The sequence below is a fragment of the Podarcis melisellensis genome (assembly GCF_964234715.1).
Source record: "Podarcis melisellensis genome assembly, chromosome: Z".
NCBI classification, from domain to species: Eukaryota; Metazoa; Chordata; class Lepidosauria; order Squamata; family Lacertidae; genus Podarcis; species Podarcis melisellensis.
Window position 1 is genome coordinate 29588058 of NC_138547.1, and position 17500 is coordinate 29605557.

The following is a 17500-nucleotide window of genomic DNA, read 5'->3' on the forward strand; positions in this document are numbered from 1 at the left end:
AAAGAAATGACAATAAATCGGATTCTGAGAGATGGATGTCTTGTTGACGCACCAGGTGACCTGTTGGAACTTGTACAGTGCACAGAACAGTTTCTGTTCCAGTGCTGTAGTGGCTCCCTTGCAATGATTCGTTTAAGTAGCTCAAACTCAAGGGGGGGGGGGCAGATCTATCAATGCCTGTCAGGTATGATAGCTAAATGCAGCCTCAGTGTTTAAATGCAGCATACTGCTGAGAGGTAAAAAGGGAATGGGCATCTCTATCACGTCTTGCATATCAGTTTCCCAATGGCATCTGTCTGACTTCAGCTGGGATCAAATGAGTCCTTAGTTTGAGGACTCAAGTCCACAACTCATTGTCTGACCACATGGCTTTGCATGAAAAAGGTCCTAGATTCAATTTTGGTATCTCCACGTAGGAGTGGAAAAAAGCTGCGGTCTGAAATCCTGGACAGCAGCTGCCAATGGGTGTAGTAAATGATACTGAAACAGATGGACCAATGTAAGGCACCGTCATAAGTCTGCATTATACTGAGTCACACCATCTAGTTTAGAATTACCAGTCACGAGATGTTGTTGGACTACAACTCCCATCAGCATTGCCAGTGGTCAGGGATGGTGGACACTGTAGTCCAAAACATCTGGAGTATACCACGTTGGAGAAGACTGCTGTATAACATCAAGTCTCCCAATTAGTCAGCATGGCATAGGGTACAGTGTGTTGATATTGGAATGGGGACACCCAGGATCCAATCCCTATTCTGCTATAAAACATATTGGATGAACCTGGGCTAGTTGCTCTCGCTCAGCCTAGCCTACCTCCATAAGGGTATCAGTGAGGGGAAATCTTACATACATTTCCCCTGAGCTCCATGCAGGAACAACAGGCTTGAAATATGATGAATAAGTAAAAAAGAAAACAAGGAAACAGAAATATGTCTCTATGCCCCTGAGTAGAACATCTGTGGTTTCTCCTTTGGCAGATGTTTAAAAGGACTTGTAACTAGGTCATGTCCAAAGTGGGGTTTTAAAAGTCAGGTGCAAAGGAAATGAAAGTCCTCTAAAGCAACACCATGAGAGGTTCTGCTGAGAAAGAAGACATATTAGCTAGGAAGCTGGATGCAGAGATTGCAGTGGATATCTGTCACATAGTGTAGAATAGCTTCTTCTTTCTTACTTTTGAAAAACAGTTCTTTGGAATTTGAACTGTCTTTTCTCTGCATCCTTTGAAATGAGAATTTCCAAAGTGTTGGTTGCTCCCAAAAGGATTAGACATGACAGTCATTTCTAGAATTTATAGCACGGATTCTGGTAGCTGTTTTAAGGCTTCCCCTTGCCCCCCGGCAATCTCCCTGGTCTTTTTCTAACACATTAAATAGATAGCTTCATAGGCATCATAAGGAAAGTATGAAGGTTGAGTTTTGAGATTTGATGCATTTGATACATTTTAGTGAGATGGATGCATTCATAAAAATCTTGTGGACTATCGACTTATGCTTTCTAGATTCCTTTTAGCGTGCAAACATATCTTTCCATGGCTCCTTCAAAGCTTCTGCAAAACACAGAGGAACTGCGTGAAGTACTATGCAACCCTAAAGATGAACAGATTGATTGATTTATAAGCTCTTGGGGGTGGAGGGGAAGAGGCCATGACATCAGTTTAAGTCACAACAAATGTAATACTTTTCAAAGTGACACAAAATCTCATGTTGGTTAGCAAAACAAGGGATGGGGAATCTGTCAGTTCCTCAGTTCTGTTACTCATTTTTCCAATCTTAAGTTCAGCTCTTCACATTTCCACATCAGTTTGTGATTTTAAAGAAGATATTAAAAAGTCCTCATGAAAATGCATCAGAATTTTTGTGCAAATGTATCCTAATATGCACATTTTGTATTCAGTTTTGCCTACTGATGTGAATTTTTGTATCTTATTTTCACTAATATGTGCATTTTTGTTCACATTCATTGTGAATCTTGAAAGATGGTTGTGCTTCAGTTCACACATTCTTTCTGAAAGTGCAGATAAACTTGCCCCCCCTTTATATGCAACCTGAATTGATTTTCTGCTCCATCCTTAGCTGCAATGCCTTCTCATAGCTACCCATTGAGAACCACGTTGCTCCTTTAGATAATAGTAACAACAGCAAGTGCAATACTTTTCTTAGGACTGACTAACTACATCAAAAAGTGGTGACCAAGCTGTTGAATTCTCCAGAATGCTTCTGAAGGCTGAAAGCTTAATGAAACAAAAAACAAAACAAAACAGAAAGAGGATTGTTGAGAGGAAGGATATTGCTGACAACATGAAAAGCTCCTGCCTTTCTTAAGATGGAAAGGAGGAGGTTTTGTGTAGATGTGGAAACACATAGAAGTTATCACATACTTAGGTATTAGGGAGAAATTCGATTCAGTTCGCATTTTGACAAGAACCTACCTAATTTGCTCTTCCCAAAACAATATGCAGATCAAAATGCAGTCGCACTTTTTCCTAATTTTGTCATGCAATTCTCCAAGCAAAAAATGTACATAAAACTGCATACGTTAGGGGGAAACTTAGAAATGTGTTTATTGTTGAAAATAACATACAACAATGCAAACATACAAAAACAATGCAATACAATACAATACAATATACAAAACATTTGGGGGCAGTGCTTGCAGATCCAATGCTCTGGTTGCTGCTGCATTCCAGGGTCACGGCCACAACTTAGGAGGAGCCCTTGAAGCACAGAGCTGGGTTTGGAACAGTTGAGGAGGTGTAAAAGATAAGGAATTAAGAGTTTGGCTGCTGGGAACCCTAGATGGAGGGAGATATGAATCCTTAAAGGAGTTTTATTACATGTGGGTAATTTTCTCTCCTTATTGCGTACAAATCAGCACTTGGCTGAGGTGTGTTATTCGATTGACACTGGAGAGCAGAACTTAAGTAGGACTTAATACAACTACCATCTTCATTCTCTGCTTTTTCCCTGAGCCACAAAAATCTCGTTGGCATTTTGCCTTAATAGTAGGATCAAAGCGAAGATGGAATGGCTTTGCCTTAAAAAAAAAAAAAAGTGAGCCAATAAGGGGGATTTGGCTTGCTTTCATAAAATCTGAGTGAACAATGACTTCTAGCTAAGACACCAGCTACATTATACTAGTGCTGGGTTCCAGTAGCGTTTGGATTTTCTTCTGATCTTCACATTTGGTCTGCGGCATCTCTTTGAAGGAAAATATATTAGCAGATGAAAGCTGCTTTCTTAAAAATTGCGGGGTCATTTCACCTATAACATTAATGCAACGTGTTTCTGCTGTAGCCCAACCACATCATTTTAATAATGTTTCATAGATACCTGCATGCCGAAAACTTTTGGTGAACAACATGCAGTCATTGCTTGAGCTTCCACAACTTTAAGCACCAGGCAAAAACATTCATCTTCTCTCAGGCCATTGGCTAATTAAACAATTTGTGGCATTTGAAATGTGGGGTGGGGGTGGTTTGTTTGTTACTATGAAGTGCGTTTTTTGTGTTTTTATATTGTAAACCACCTCTGGTCCTGGATGAAGGGCAGTATAGAAATGTATTATTATTATTATTATTATTATTATTATTATTATTATTATTCCCTGCACATTTGGCTGGGTTGCCCAACACTAATAATAATAATGATGGCTTCCAACACTAATAATAATAATAATAATAATAATAATAATAATAATAATAATAATATTAATGGTAACAATCTGATCCAATATAAAAGTCACAATAAGTTTAAAATAAACAACTAATATCAAATAAAGCAATATTCAATAATCTGTTAGAATCCAATAGTAAACAGTAAAATTAAACATCAGCAAATAATAATTAAACAGTTTACACTTATCAATTACAATAAAGAATTACTAATCTACAATCACAATGCATAAAATACCACAAAGCATACAAAACCAAGTAAAAGGATCAAATTAAGAAACAAGGACATACAACTTATAAAATTAATTTTCAAAAATATCCCTGAACTCCTCTCTTCCCAGCTGCTTCTGCTGTTCTCAAAGTCATGATCTGGAACAGGCTCCCAAAGAGGGCTGGAGGGTTGGGCAAGGCAGGTGGAAAAGCCATTGCCTACAGAAAATCTCTCTCAGATGGAGCAATTCTCATTTTGAACAATTTTGTTGTTGTTTAGTCATTTAGTCATGTCCGACTCTTCGTGACCCCATGGACCAGAGCACGCCAGGCACTTCTGTCTTCCACTGCCTCCCGCAGTTTGGTCAAACTCATGCTGGTAGCTTCGAGAACACCATCCAACCATCTCGTCCTCTGTCGGCCCCATCTCCTTGTGCCCCCCATCTTTTCCAACATCAGGGTCTTTTCCAGGGAGTCTTCTCTTCTCATGAGGTGGCCAAAGTATTGGAGCCTCAGCTTCAGGATCTGTCCTTCCAGTGAGCACTCAGGGCTGATTTCCTTAAGAATGGGTAGGTTTGATCTTCTTGCAGTCCATGGGACTCTCAAGAGTCTCCTCCAGCACCGTAATTCAAAAGCATCAATTATTCGGCGATCAGCCTTCTTTATGGTCCAGCTCTCACTTCCTCCTCCTCCTCCTCCTTCCCTGTCCATCTGGCTGGGTTTCCCCAGTTCTGGGTCCATAACTTCTCAAGTGGGAATCAGTGTGGCGTAATGGTCAGAATGAGGGACTAGGTTGTTGGAAACCAGGGTTCAAATCCCTACTCAACCAAGAAGCTCACTTCATGTCCTTGATGCAGTTATTATATCTCAGCCTCACCAGACGGTTGGTGTAAGGATAAAATGGAGAAAGGGAGTACCATATACGTCTCCTTGGAGTCCTTGAAGGAAAGGTGGGATATAATTATAATTAGCAGTAGTAGGACTCTTTCCCTAATAATAATAATAATAATAATAATAATACCACCAACAGATTTAGCCCAAATTTTGGAGCAGAGAAACTGACTCCCCATTTTCAGATTTCAGGGTTGGGGGCAAAATTTACAAAAGCTACCATATTTTTTGCCCCAGAATGCCACTCAGAGTGAAACAATGTCAAGCTGTAGCATCATTGGAGGTATTTTGAAGAAATAAACAAAGCAGCCATAATCCTAGGAAGAGCCTAGAAGAACAAAGGTGAACTTTACAGCCCCATTTTTGAAATTTGCTACATCCCTGAAATGAGATCGATTCACCTCAAAGCTGCAAACATATTGTCTATTTGTTCAGTCCTAATTTTAACCCTTGACCCTGAGTGTTTTTACGCCCATCTTGAACACTTTAGGCATCCCTGTTGGGCTATGGGAACGCGGGGTGACCTAGGCCCACAAGGGGAAAAGGTGCAGAGCTGTGTTTTATGTTCTGCCAAATTAAGAGTTTCCCTCCTGTCATTGTAATATATTGTGCCACACAAAGGTGCTTTGCAGACAGGTAGCTCAGAGCAGGAGAGAGAGTGATTGAGAGAGAGAGAGGTTGCTGTAAACAACCTGCAGTCTCCTGGGATGCAGATGGGGTAACTTGAGACAATAACAAAGCAAAGGTGGTTAGAGAAGAAAGGAAAAGGAAGTATGTAATTGATGAAATATTGCTTTGTAGGAAACAGCCTATTGCAGATGATGTCATTCTCTGAACTAATATTTCTATTTCATTTGTTTATTTTGGCACATCCATGATCCGATCCTCCCAACTTGATTTTTTAATTCAGTAATAAAAGTGCTAGCAAAAGTATAGATCAAGTGGGAGGCTATTTCAGGTATAGACAAATTGCATTAGTGCTAGAGCTAGTGGAGAAAGTTGCTGGTGAGCAGGTGCATGGTTGGGGTTGTGTCCAACTAAGCTCAGCTCAGAATAGACCCAATGGAATGAATGAACAGGTTATGTCCATTGATTTCAGAGAGTATGATTTACATTGGACATCAACCCTAGTCTCTCTCTTTCAGTTGATTTATGCATCCATTTTCATAAGTGCACTCCAAAGAGTCAAAGGTCCATCCTGTACATATTCCTACTTCTTCCTAGGGATGGCTGGTCACTTCAGTTTCTATGAACCCCAGTGCAACCTGACCTGATGTGCACCTCTAGAACTAATCCATTGATTGGGATTTAAACACAAGCAAAATGTGGATCGACCATAAATAAACTGATCCATCCCTGTCTCTCATGTTCTTCTAGCAAGAACATAAGCAGGCAGGAACATAAGAAGTTGTCTCCTGTTGCGTCAGACCTCTGGTTCATCTAGCTCAGTACTGTCTACACTGACTGGCAGCATCTCTCTCAGCCCTACCTGGAGATGCCAGGGGTTGAACCTGGGTCCATCTGCATGCAAAGCTGAGCTATGGCACTTCCCCAGGAAGGCAACAGCCCTCTTCCCTGGTGTGTCACTGCTGACAGTTAGTATTCCATGACATACTGCTTTTGAACCTGGAAGTCCTATTTAGCTATTTGTGGCTAATAGTTGCTGGTAGATCTTTCCAGCACTTCTCGTCCTTCTCTCAAGCAAAGTTACCTTTGCAAAGGGGTGTGGGGAACCAGTGATAGGGTGGGCTCAATGGATGTGGGTGGGGCAGCAGATGTGATTCTAGTAGGCTATGGTCCAGCCATGCACAACAAGAAGTTTCTACACTTGCATTTCTCCATCCAATCAAGAGGCATCATTGCAGTTCAAAGATACATTCCCATGAGGCAAAAGAACTGGATAATGTGAAGTAAAACCAGTGAGGGGTGTGGCCTGAGAAGGAGGCTTGGCTTTGGGAGAGTCCCAAAGGCCAGAAAGAGAAGACCAGGGGCCACATTTAGCACATGGGCCAGAGTTTCCCCATCCTGCTCTTGAGCATAGGTTTTCTCCTCACCTACAAGAGTAGGTTTGCTCAAGTAGCAAGGAAATTTGAACTCCCCATATTTGCTTTGTGATTTAGGGTTCTGAGGGAAAAAACCTATTTAGAATGACTCAAACTTTTCCCTAGACTCCTCTTAGAAAGCTCAGAAAACCTGAATCTATTACGAGCCAGGGAGCACTCATCTGTCACTATCACCAGGTTGAACACATCAAATAACAATTCTGAAAATTCTACTCTTGTGAAAATTTTGCGTGTGCCTTGTAAACAATAGTTCTGGGCATGTGATGCCACAGTTCAGGAACAAAGATTATCTGCTAAGATAATGGGGATTTTTAACATATATGGTATGAAGGGCATACACATTTCTCTTAAAAATGCTTACAGGGAAACAGGTGGGAGAGGGTTTGGTATTTGAAAAGGGAAAGCTGATATGTTGATCTTTTGGAACAAATGAAGCACAGCTATATGCAGGTAGGTAGGACCATAAATAGCTGTCCTATATTGAGTCAGAGCATTGGTCCATCTAATTGAGTATGGTCTGCACAGATTGGCAGTGGGCTTGCCAGGGTTTCGACCAGGAGTCTTTCCCTGGCCCTTGAAGATGCTGAAGGCTGAAGCTAAGACCTTCTGCATTCAACTATTGAGCTATGGTCTAGCTCCAAGTACACAAACCACATTGTACATTTAGTGATATGAAGATTCTGGAATGCAGATGGTATGCTTCTGAGTCTTGTGCTTCCCCCATCTCCCCCCCCCCCCGGCTGCTGCCACCTCTCTGTTCTAATATATAACTGATTATTGCAAAGTTCATAGTAATAAGGCAACAAGATAAATAAAAACCTAATTGCTTTCATCATATTCTGCAAGATTGTAATCGGGGAGTGGGGTGCAACCTGGCCTCTTCAAAGCATGTAATGACATTCTGAATTAATGGCATCTCATTTAGCAGGCGGAAGAATCGGTGAATATGTGTCACAAATCAGTAAACAGCAAGCTTCATTTATCCATCTGCGTAGCTGCGCATTGAATCTTTGTTGGTGTGTATGTGTGTGTTGCTTTCTCCTTATACACATACAGAGAGAGAGAGAGCACAAAATTGAGGAAATGAGCTATTGGAGTGGAAGAAAAGAGAAAAGAAATTCTTGATTTTGTTCAGTATTTTTTTTCTCTCCAGCTCTGGGTTTATTTTGGGAGCTAGAAGATTGGTCAATGTCTAATGTTTCAGAAAATAACCCGAGTGTCTCAAGCGAACAAGCCACAAAACCAGAGCCAGACTGACATTTGCTAAGGTGGTGTGTGTGTGTGTGTGTGTGTGTGTGTGTATAAAAGTCGGCTGTGTGTTTCAGATGAGAGTTGACTCATGAACTGGAGGGTGGTTTTTATGTGTTGATGATAATGTGCCCTGACAATGTCAGAAATATGATCCCACATAGCCAGTTTTACAGAACTGCTTCTCCCTTAATGCTGCCACTTCTCCAGCTTCCCTTTGCTTTCTCGGTTGAGAATTAAAAGTGTTGAAATACACAGCCCGTGTGATGACAGGGCACACTTGAAAGATTTGTATGAATAAAACATCGGTTTTAGATCTATGTTTCAAATCAACTTAGATATAGTCTTGGAGATCATTCTACAGCATCCAGCATCACAATGGAGGAGAGTCCATGATTCTTCAGAGAAAGGTTGGCCTGTTTCTTAACCCAATGATTAGGCATAGGACAGAATAGGACAAGTATAATTGGCCACTGTGAAACGTGCGTTGGTGACCTCGTTGTTAGACTATTGTAATGTTAGGCTTCCGTTGCAGCTGATCTGGAGGCTGAACAATATATCCTGTCACTTACTTACAGAGTTCTCAATAACTCTGGACCAGGTTACCCAAAAGACTGTCTATCCCTCCACTGCCCAGTAACAGCATTAAGTTTGACAAATGGAACTTGGTTAGTTTTGCAACAGAGCTTGATGGTTATCAGCTCATGGTAACACAAGGGTGGGATTTTTCACCATTGCCACCAAAATTGTGGAATGCTCCACTTGATTAAATACAGGAGTCCCCCCCTGGATATTGGCATTCCATCATTTATTGAAGACACGCCTGTTCAGATGAACATTTCCCCAATCTCCTTGATTGAATACCCTGCTTTGATTGCTGTTTTAACTGTTGTGGTTATTTATTATTTATTTTAACTATGGGTGTTTTAATGTGGTTATTTTACTATGCATTTTAATTGCAGGTTACTGTATTTTGATAATTTGTTTTATCATTATTTTTTGCCATTGGTTTTTATTTCTGTGAACTGCCTTGGGCTTTCTTCTTGAAATTAAACGAGGACAAATAATAATAGTAATAGTAACAACCACCACCACCACCGGGGGATTTTAGTTCAAAAATTAAAAGAATAACACATGACGTGAGTGAAACTGGATTGAGGTTCAGCCTAAAGTCAGCTTCTATCACCCCTGACAAGCACTATTTTTCTCTACATGTTGCTTTTAAGGAACGCAGGAACAAGCAAAACAGAGATAATATAGGATATACCCCTTTAAACAGTCATGCCCTCCCCAAGAATCCGGGGAGCTGTAGTTAGTTAAGGGCACCAAGACTTGTTAGGAGACACCCTTGTTCCCTTCAGGACGCTCCAATTCCCAGAGTTCCTTGAGAAAGATTGACTGTTAAAACATCCTGTTTTAAAGTAGTGCAATACTGCTTTAAATGATATTGAAGACTGGGCCATATTCTCATTCTAAAGCAAGAATAGAGAACCTGAGGCCCTCCAGTTGTTGTTGAACTACCACTGCTGCTATTTCTGAACACTGGCTGTGCTGATGGGGCTGATGGGAGATGGAGTGCAACACCACTTGGAAGGCCACAGATTCACCATATTTCTCCTACAGAGGAAGCGAGAACTTATTTTTCCCTGCAGGCCTTGCCTTCTGAATAGGGGAGTGAACAGGCGAACCACTGGCTACTTGCTATTTTACAATTCCATTACATTCCAGAGACTAGAACCAGGTACTGGCAACTGCGTCAAATTGCTAAGATTTTCCTGCCAACTCCACATGCACGGTGCCTTTCTAATGCTAACTAATTCTTCTTTTAATGAATTCCAGAATGTTGATTGGCTTCCCTTTGCACTTTCCCCCCAGGTGATCTGAGGCCAGTTTCTATGCCTACAGAATACAGCTGGATAGGAGAATCAAAAGAGCCAAATATGTTCAAGAGGGGTAGCCGAGGTGAGTGTATGCACAAGTGCAAGGACTTGAAATGTGGATTTTCAGGACCCAACCTATTGCTGTGACTGTTATTTGTTTAAACCGTTCTTGATTCTGAATGTTACAGTGCTGAAACCCACCATGGGCCATGCTGGTAAAGAGGAGGAAATACTGTTACAACTACAAAAAACATTATTCTGGGGTTTGTGTATACACACATAAGCACACATGCATACCCTCTAACATGTCACAACGAAAGGCTGGGTTGCCATCTTCCGGGGCCACACTCCCTTGTGAGTCACATGACCTGCAAGAGATCACGGCTCTGAAAAAGTGCAAGATTTATAGGGGCAAGATTGCAGTGCAAAATTGCACGAGATCGCAGTGCCCAGAATGGCTACTGTGCTCTTACAGAAAAAATGGGATGTCCTGGTTTTTCTGGGACAGTTTAGGGGTATGCACATGGTTACGGGTTTATACATATGACCTTTGCTAATCTAGCTCATTTGCTTCCTTCAAAAGTCCTCAGACATTTCACCCAAGCAAGAGCCTCTAAATCAGGGTTGGGAAACTTGTGACACACCAGACATTGTTGGACTAGAACTGCCATCATCCCTGATCATTGACCATGCTGGCTGGGAACTGATGGGGCCCACTGTTGGCAACATCTGGAGGGCCACAGATTATCCTGCTCTAAATTGACCTCAGAATTTCACTTTAGTTCGAACTATGACAGTGATTCTATTTTGTAGACTTTTTGGACATGGTTTCAGAGGACCCGTGTAATAAATGCAAGAACAAAGAGACAATGCCTCTGTTTATTTCCCCAGGGGAAAGGACAAAAGGAATGTGCATTTTGTAGTTATCATGCCATACAGAGCTGTGGTTTGTTGTGCCAAAGAACAGTAATTTTAAAAGGATTGTTTTCGTTTCTGGGAAAGAAGGCTCTTTGGATCAATAGACTGGGAAGAGCTGATAGAATAGCTGTGTTTTGTTTCCTCTTTGTGTGCGTGTTTGTGCATCTTAAAAAAACATTCAGGTCTAAAAATGACATGCAGTTGTGCGAACCATTGTGGCTTGTGGGTTCCCCTGAAAATGTCACGTTAAAGGCATCAAGAAAGAAGCTGCTTGGGGCTTCTCCATATGTATCCCCACCCCACTCCTGGTCACAAAAGTATGTTTCCATCAGCATTGAACCAAAGCTTGCTACCTTCTTTAGCTTCTTCTTCCTCATTTTTTCTCCTTCACCCCATAACAGACTCTGAGAATTCACTCCTGCGATACCTGAGTGATGACAAAATATTGGTGATCCAGGAAGAGCCATTGACTCAGAAGGACAACAAGCGGGATACGGGTCGCAGGTCAAGGAAAAAGGGCAAGAACAGTGGCAGCCCCAACTATCCCATAAGCCCATCCATGTTGACCTCTTCTATAAATGTACGGCTTGAATCCGGACAGCAAGATGCCTTGAATTTCTCCTTAGCTGAGAGCAACACTGTTCCACTTTATCACGTAAGATTCCTTAACGTACATTTGATTTTTGTGGTTTGGTTTGTGCCAACGAGATGGGATGAGCCAAGAAGATGGACCTGAGATGACTATATATATATATAGTCATCTATACATGTATACATGTATAGTCATCTATACATGTATACATGTATGTATACATATAAACATATGTATTATACCCTTTCGGCTTGTCACATCTTCCTGAGGAGAAAGTTCCACAAATGTTCCACCAAGGCATCCATGTTCCTCATATTTACCAATTGAATATTTGCTAATGATGAGCCAGAGAGTGAGGCCTGTGATGCTCATCTTAAGGCTCGACTGATTCATGTGGTAGCCCACTGGGGGCCTTATAAACTGTCATGTTTGCATCCCACCCTTTCTCCGATGAGCTCAGCTCACCATATATGGAGCTATCTCTTCGCATTTTATCCTCTAGAGGGGTCTGTGAGATTGGTTAGGCTGAGGTTGCATCAGTTTGTTTTTAAAAAGGTGCTGAGAATTGTAGCTCTGTGAGAGGTCAACCACATTTTCCAGGCTTCTTTGGGGAAAGTCATGTGCTTTAAATGTGGGTGTGACCTGCATCACAGTGACCAAACCTTTGGCCCTCCCTCCCTCCAAGATGACTGCACTTGCTCATGCCAGTAAAGGTAAAGGGACCCCTGACCATTAGGTCCAGTTGTGGCCGACTCTGGGGTTGCGGCGCTCATCTTGCTTTACTGGCCGAGGGAGCCGGCGTACAGCTTCCGGGTCATGTGGCCAGCATGACTAAGCCGCTTCTGGCGAACCAGAGCAGCGCACGGTTCCTTCCCGCCGGAGCAGTAACTATTTATCTGCTTGCACTTTGACATGCTTTTGAACGGCTAGGTTGGCAGGAGCAGGGACCAAGCAAGGGGAGCTCACCCCGTCCCAGGGATTCAAACCGCGACCTTCTGATCGGCAAGTCCTAGGCTCTGTGGTTTAACCCACAGCACCACCCGCGTCCCTCTGCTCATGCCAGAGTACCATTTAAAAACAAACAAACAAAAAAACACACAACAGAATTATTTTCTAGATCTTGGTAGCTTAAGGTTTCCTGCACAGCTGTGTGTTTTCTGCCTTACTATATTAACTCGGCTGTTGTTTAAAGTCTCAAACCAGGCAGGATGTATACCTGAGGAAGCAGTGTCGTTTTATTGTCTCTGAAATGAGACACTGGCTCTTACTAGAGTATTTTTAGCAAACAGTGACAATCTCTAACAAAGGCTGGAGTTTCCTTCGCCCTTGCTTGCTCTGTGATAATCTTTCTGGGTCAGAAAAGACTCAGGGGGGAGGGGGAATAGATTTATCCAAATGCATTGCGGGAAGAGGACCCAGTCAATCTATCATGGCGATGAGGCAATCATGTCACTGGAAGAGCGACAGGGAAATCATAACGCTGGCTTCAAGCTCATCATTGCAATTTACAAGTTTGATTTAACTGCTCCAAAGGTGTCACAAATCTTCGAAGCCTCTGTGTCGGGTTTATATAGCAGCGATCTTGTTGGTAGAAGGGTTAGTACCGTTTGGTGAGCCTTGTGATAATGAACTGGCATACTGTGTCAGAAAGTGAGGAAGCATGGATTGAAAAGAAGCTTGTAACTTATTCCAGGCTTCAGTTTTCTGTTGTGCTATTGTCAGGGCTGGAGTCAGATGCAGGGCATCAATAAAGGAAGCAGATCTATGTGGTCAGTGAAGTTAACTGTTTACTCAAAGAAATGAACATACAACTCAGCCTAGTGGTCTCATCAACACTTCCTATGGAGCCGTTGCCAGGACTGAAGGTCTCTGCCCTCTCTAAGTCTCCTCCTCTCTCAGATGTTTCCTAAGCAATCTCGAACTGCACCTGCACACCTCTGGCCTCTGTTCTGCTCTTCTTATTACTCTGCAAGTTCTCCGAAACCATGGTGAGGGGAGTTTGTCACAGCAGGAGAGGAAGACTCCTGGAATTCTTTTGCAGTCCCTTGACCCTCCTGCTCTGCTTCAGCCTGAACTGCTCCCAGTCACAGGCTCTTCCTGCTCACTAAACCATGTTGCATCCAGAAGCTCCTCCCAATCTTCTGCCTCTGACCTCTCCCCACCAATCCCCTGGCTCTGAGCTTTCTTCTGGGGGGTTCCCTGGCGGGTGCCTCCCACCACTCTTCTTCGCCCAGCCAGTTCATGACAGTTATTGTACATTGACTCCAGAAGAGAGGTGTAGATAAATTTCAGTAGCTCCTGTGGATTTCCCATATGGTTCCTGTTCAAAACTGGCCACCTTCCTTCTTTTAAAGTTACTGGGTAAATTTATAGCATTCTCCTGAAGATGACTTAAGGCATATTCTCACAACCTTTGGGCATGTGGCAAGCAGGGGAAGAGAGCTTGAGATGCCCATGCATGCTGACTCCTAACCATCATGTCTGGGATTCCACTTGGATGTGCCACTGCTGGAAGCCCTCTTGGTAGTTCTTCCTCCCACAGAAGTGTGAGGAATGTTGACCCAGGAGAGAGATCTTTTTTCTGTGGCAGCCACTGACGTGGAATTCTCTGCTGACAAAGGTGTGCATCTTGGTTGTGCTGCTTCTGTCATGTGCTGGAGACACACCATCTCTGCCCTCAATGTAGATCCCAGACATGGTGTGTTGTGTGGAGGCCACATTAGAGTCCTAGGCCCGCTTTGCATTTATAAACAGCCGAGCCAACCACAGCCCGAGACTCTTAGCTTTTTCTATGAGAATAAGGCAGTTTAACCAACCCCTGGACAGAGGTTTCAGAGTCACCATAGCAAAATTCCTAGTGCGTTTTGTGTGTGTTACTGTGGCTTATATTTCTTCCCCCTAAAAAAAAACACCTGCACTCAACTATCTCCACCTGCTTCACCAAAATTTCCGTTTATGTCCCTTGAAGCGCTCCCACTGAATGTGTTCTGTGCATGTGAATTTCTGACAGCACACACACACACACACACACACACTCCTGAAGCTACTCAAAATGATAACCCCTGAGACATAATTAAGCTGTTATGCGCCAGAATTCAGCTTTGTTATACTTCATTAGTCCCAGTAAACAAAAGGCATTTAGTTTTAAGACCACAATATCTACGATCATGAATATGCAACAGAAAATGATGGTTCCTATTTTTCTTCTTTACTTTCTGCTGCAGTGTGCAGCTACGCTATCACACTTGTCACATTTCCTTTTGTCTTTTGCCTCACATCTAGCCATCATAGCATGGGTAACCATCCCTGGGTAACTTTACCAGGGTAACCTTACCAGGAATGATGGGAGCTGTAGTCCCAACAACATCCAGAGGGCCACACCCCTCCTTTCCCCAGAATTGCAGGCTCTTGGTTGGTTGGCTTCTTCCTCTGATACTGGCTTCATACAGCAGGAGCCTCTCATGATGCTCCAAAGTATAGTTGGAATATAATCAAATCTTCTAATGCTCCCACACATAAAATACTCCATAAGTAAATGTCAACAGTGTTGCTGGATCAAATGAAGCATCAGTCTGTTCCACCATCCTGTTTCACACAGTGGTCAGAAGGATTATTCTGGGAAGCCCATGATGGGAGTAGGAAGGCAATGACACTCACTTCTACCAGCAGAGAGACATAACCAGTAAAATACCCCTGTATAGTAGAGACCGATTCATTAGGACAAGTTTGCCCTGCCAACTTAGTTTGCCCCTAGCCAGCCAGCCTCCCTGCCTACCTCCTTTTTACAACCAGTCTACAGAATGGCACTGATTGTCAGCTTCCTCCTTAGTCTATATCACCATTTTAGAATTCAGCAGAGAAGATGGGGATAAAACCAGAGTTAGTTGTTGGTTCTCCCTGTCATAGTCTCTAGCTTCTCCGGCCATTTGCTCTTGCTCCCCTTCCTTCTGGCCTTTCTGCTTTCTGCCCTACCAGTTCCCAGCGCGCACCAACTTTCACCGTAGTTAACTTTCTTCTTAAGAGACTGTGGTGTCTCTCTCAGTCTGTTTTCCACCCTTTGGATAACTTTCTCATATGGTTATGGGTTGAAGATTTAATCCTTGGTAGTTCCTCTTGCCTGAAATGCCTTATAATTAGGTTGGTCAGGAACAAAAGATGACAGGGTTTCTGCACCTTTAGTAGCTGTATGGTGTAAGGTAAAGGTGCCCCTGCCCGTACGGGCCAGTTGTGTCCGACTCTAGGGTTGTGCGCCCATCTCACTTAAGAGGCCAGGGGCCAGCGCTGTCCGCAGACACTTCCGGGTCACGTGGCCAGCGTGACGAAGCTGCACTGGTGAGCCAGCACCAGCGCAGCACACGGAAACGCCGTTTACCTTCCTACCTTACCTATTTATCTACTTGCACTTAGGGGTGCTTTCGAACTGCTAGGTGGGCAGGAGCTGGGGCCGAAAGACGGGAGCTCACCCTGCCGCGGGGATTCGAACCGCCGGCCATGCGATCGGCAAGTCCTAGGCACTGAGGTTTTACCCACAGCACCACCCGCGTCCCTAAGAGCTGTATGGTGTAGAAGAGGAAATTTCAGATGCAGCAGAGGACTATTGTCCTATTGGCAATGCTGAAGTAAGATTGAACCGCCAGGCCATTTTGCTAAATATGGAACGGGATGGAACCTCTTGTCTGCCTTAGGCAGGGATATCTGAGAATTCAGAATGAAACAGAAATGGAGTGGAAATTGCCAGTGCTTATTTGTCCTGTTTCCAGGATTTTAAAAAAATCAATCCCATGAATACAGTTGGTATTCCCCATTGTTGTTGCCTTCAGTCTGCAAACAATATGTAATTGATTATGTCTTCCACCCCTTATGCATTGTGTTTCCTTTGCATTGGAATGAATGGGTGGACTAACACAATAAAAATGTGATTTACGTAATTAATTGCGTGGATTATGTAATTTTGCCACAGTTGACAGCAACGTGAATAACGCGTTGCTTTTTTTTTGTAGCAAAACATGAACTGCAGCGGAATGGAATAGTGCTGCATGCAACAAATGCAGAGTGGAATGGAAAACGATGCCTTCTTACATGCCTAGCCCTCAGGCACCAAACGTCTTGGGCCAGCTGTGCCTACTTTGTTGAGTTTTAGGTAGCAACTTTAAGCTGTAACATAGGGCTGCAGTCTAAAAGCCTGGGTGAATAAAACTATCTTAGACTGTTGCCTAAAACTCTGCAAAATAAGCATTGAGCAGTCTCACTTAAGTAAGACTGACTTTCAAGTAGATATTATAGGATTGTACTGCTAGCTATTGTTCTAGTCTGTTTTACAAAGCAATTCTCTGGTGGCTGGGTGTAGGGAAAGCCTGTGGTGGAGGGACTGCTACTCCCAAAGCCCCACCAGGCTTGTTCTGGCTAAAGCAGAAGGTAAAGGTGGCTTTTTACCTTTGCGTCCCTCACCAATTCCTTTTCTTTCTTTTTAAAATTATCTCCTCCCATTGGATCCAGTGGAAGGGGAAATAACTATGGCATCTCCAGGACTGGCAAAGTTTCCATTTCACTTTGGAAGTATGTTTAGGAAATTGGATGGATCTAGCAGCTCCCCAATACATTTTTGACATGCCCCCAGAAACCCATTTCTCAAAGAAGGTCCACAGTATCCAATGGCCTCCCATATATTTTGGAGGGAAGCTATATTTTAAACTCATTTAGGACTCCTTTTTGTGGGCTTAATGTGCAACATGTGATCGACAAAATAGTGCATTAGTGGTGGATTTTTACTGGACTATCCAAACATCACTCAACTTTATTAAATGTGATGTCTCCCTAAAGTTATCACATTATTGCCATCTGGACAAAAGCAGCATGAAGAATCCTCATCATCATTATCATCAGTGCTGTTTTCCTAGATTGGTGCTATTTTATGCAGCATTCCACAGGGCAGGCACAACTACTGAGAAGGCCCTCTGCCTGGTTCCCTGCAACTTTACTTTTCGCAGTGAGGGAACCACCAGAAGGCCCTTGGAGCTGGATCTCA

At 42.9% G+C, this 17500-nt stretch overlaps 1 protein-coding gene across 3 annotated transcripts in view; it reads left to right on the top strand.

Moving 5' to 3' along the window:
• The window catches only part of LOC309361962 (connector enhancer of kinase suppressor of ras 2-like), a 318598-nt gene that overhangs the window by 214781 nt on the left and 86317 nt on the right, over positions 1-17500 (top strand). For all 3 annotated transcript variants that reach the window (XM_081897332.1, XM_081897331.1, XM_081897330.1), the window contains exons 12-13: positions 9961-10047; positions 11285-11538. In XM_081897332.1, the coding sequence (XP_081753458.1) occupies positions 9961-10047; positions 11285-11538 (341 nt within the window). The remainder of the gene's footprint in view (positions 1-9960; positions 10048-11284; positions 11539-17500) is intronic.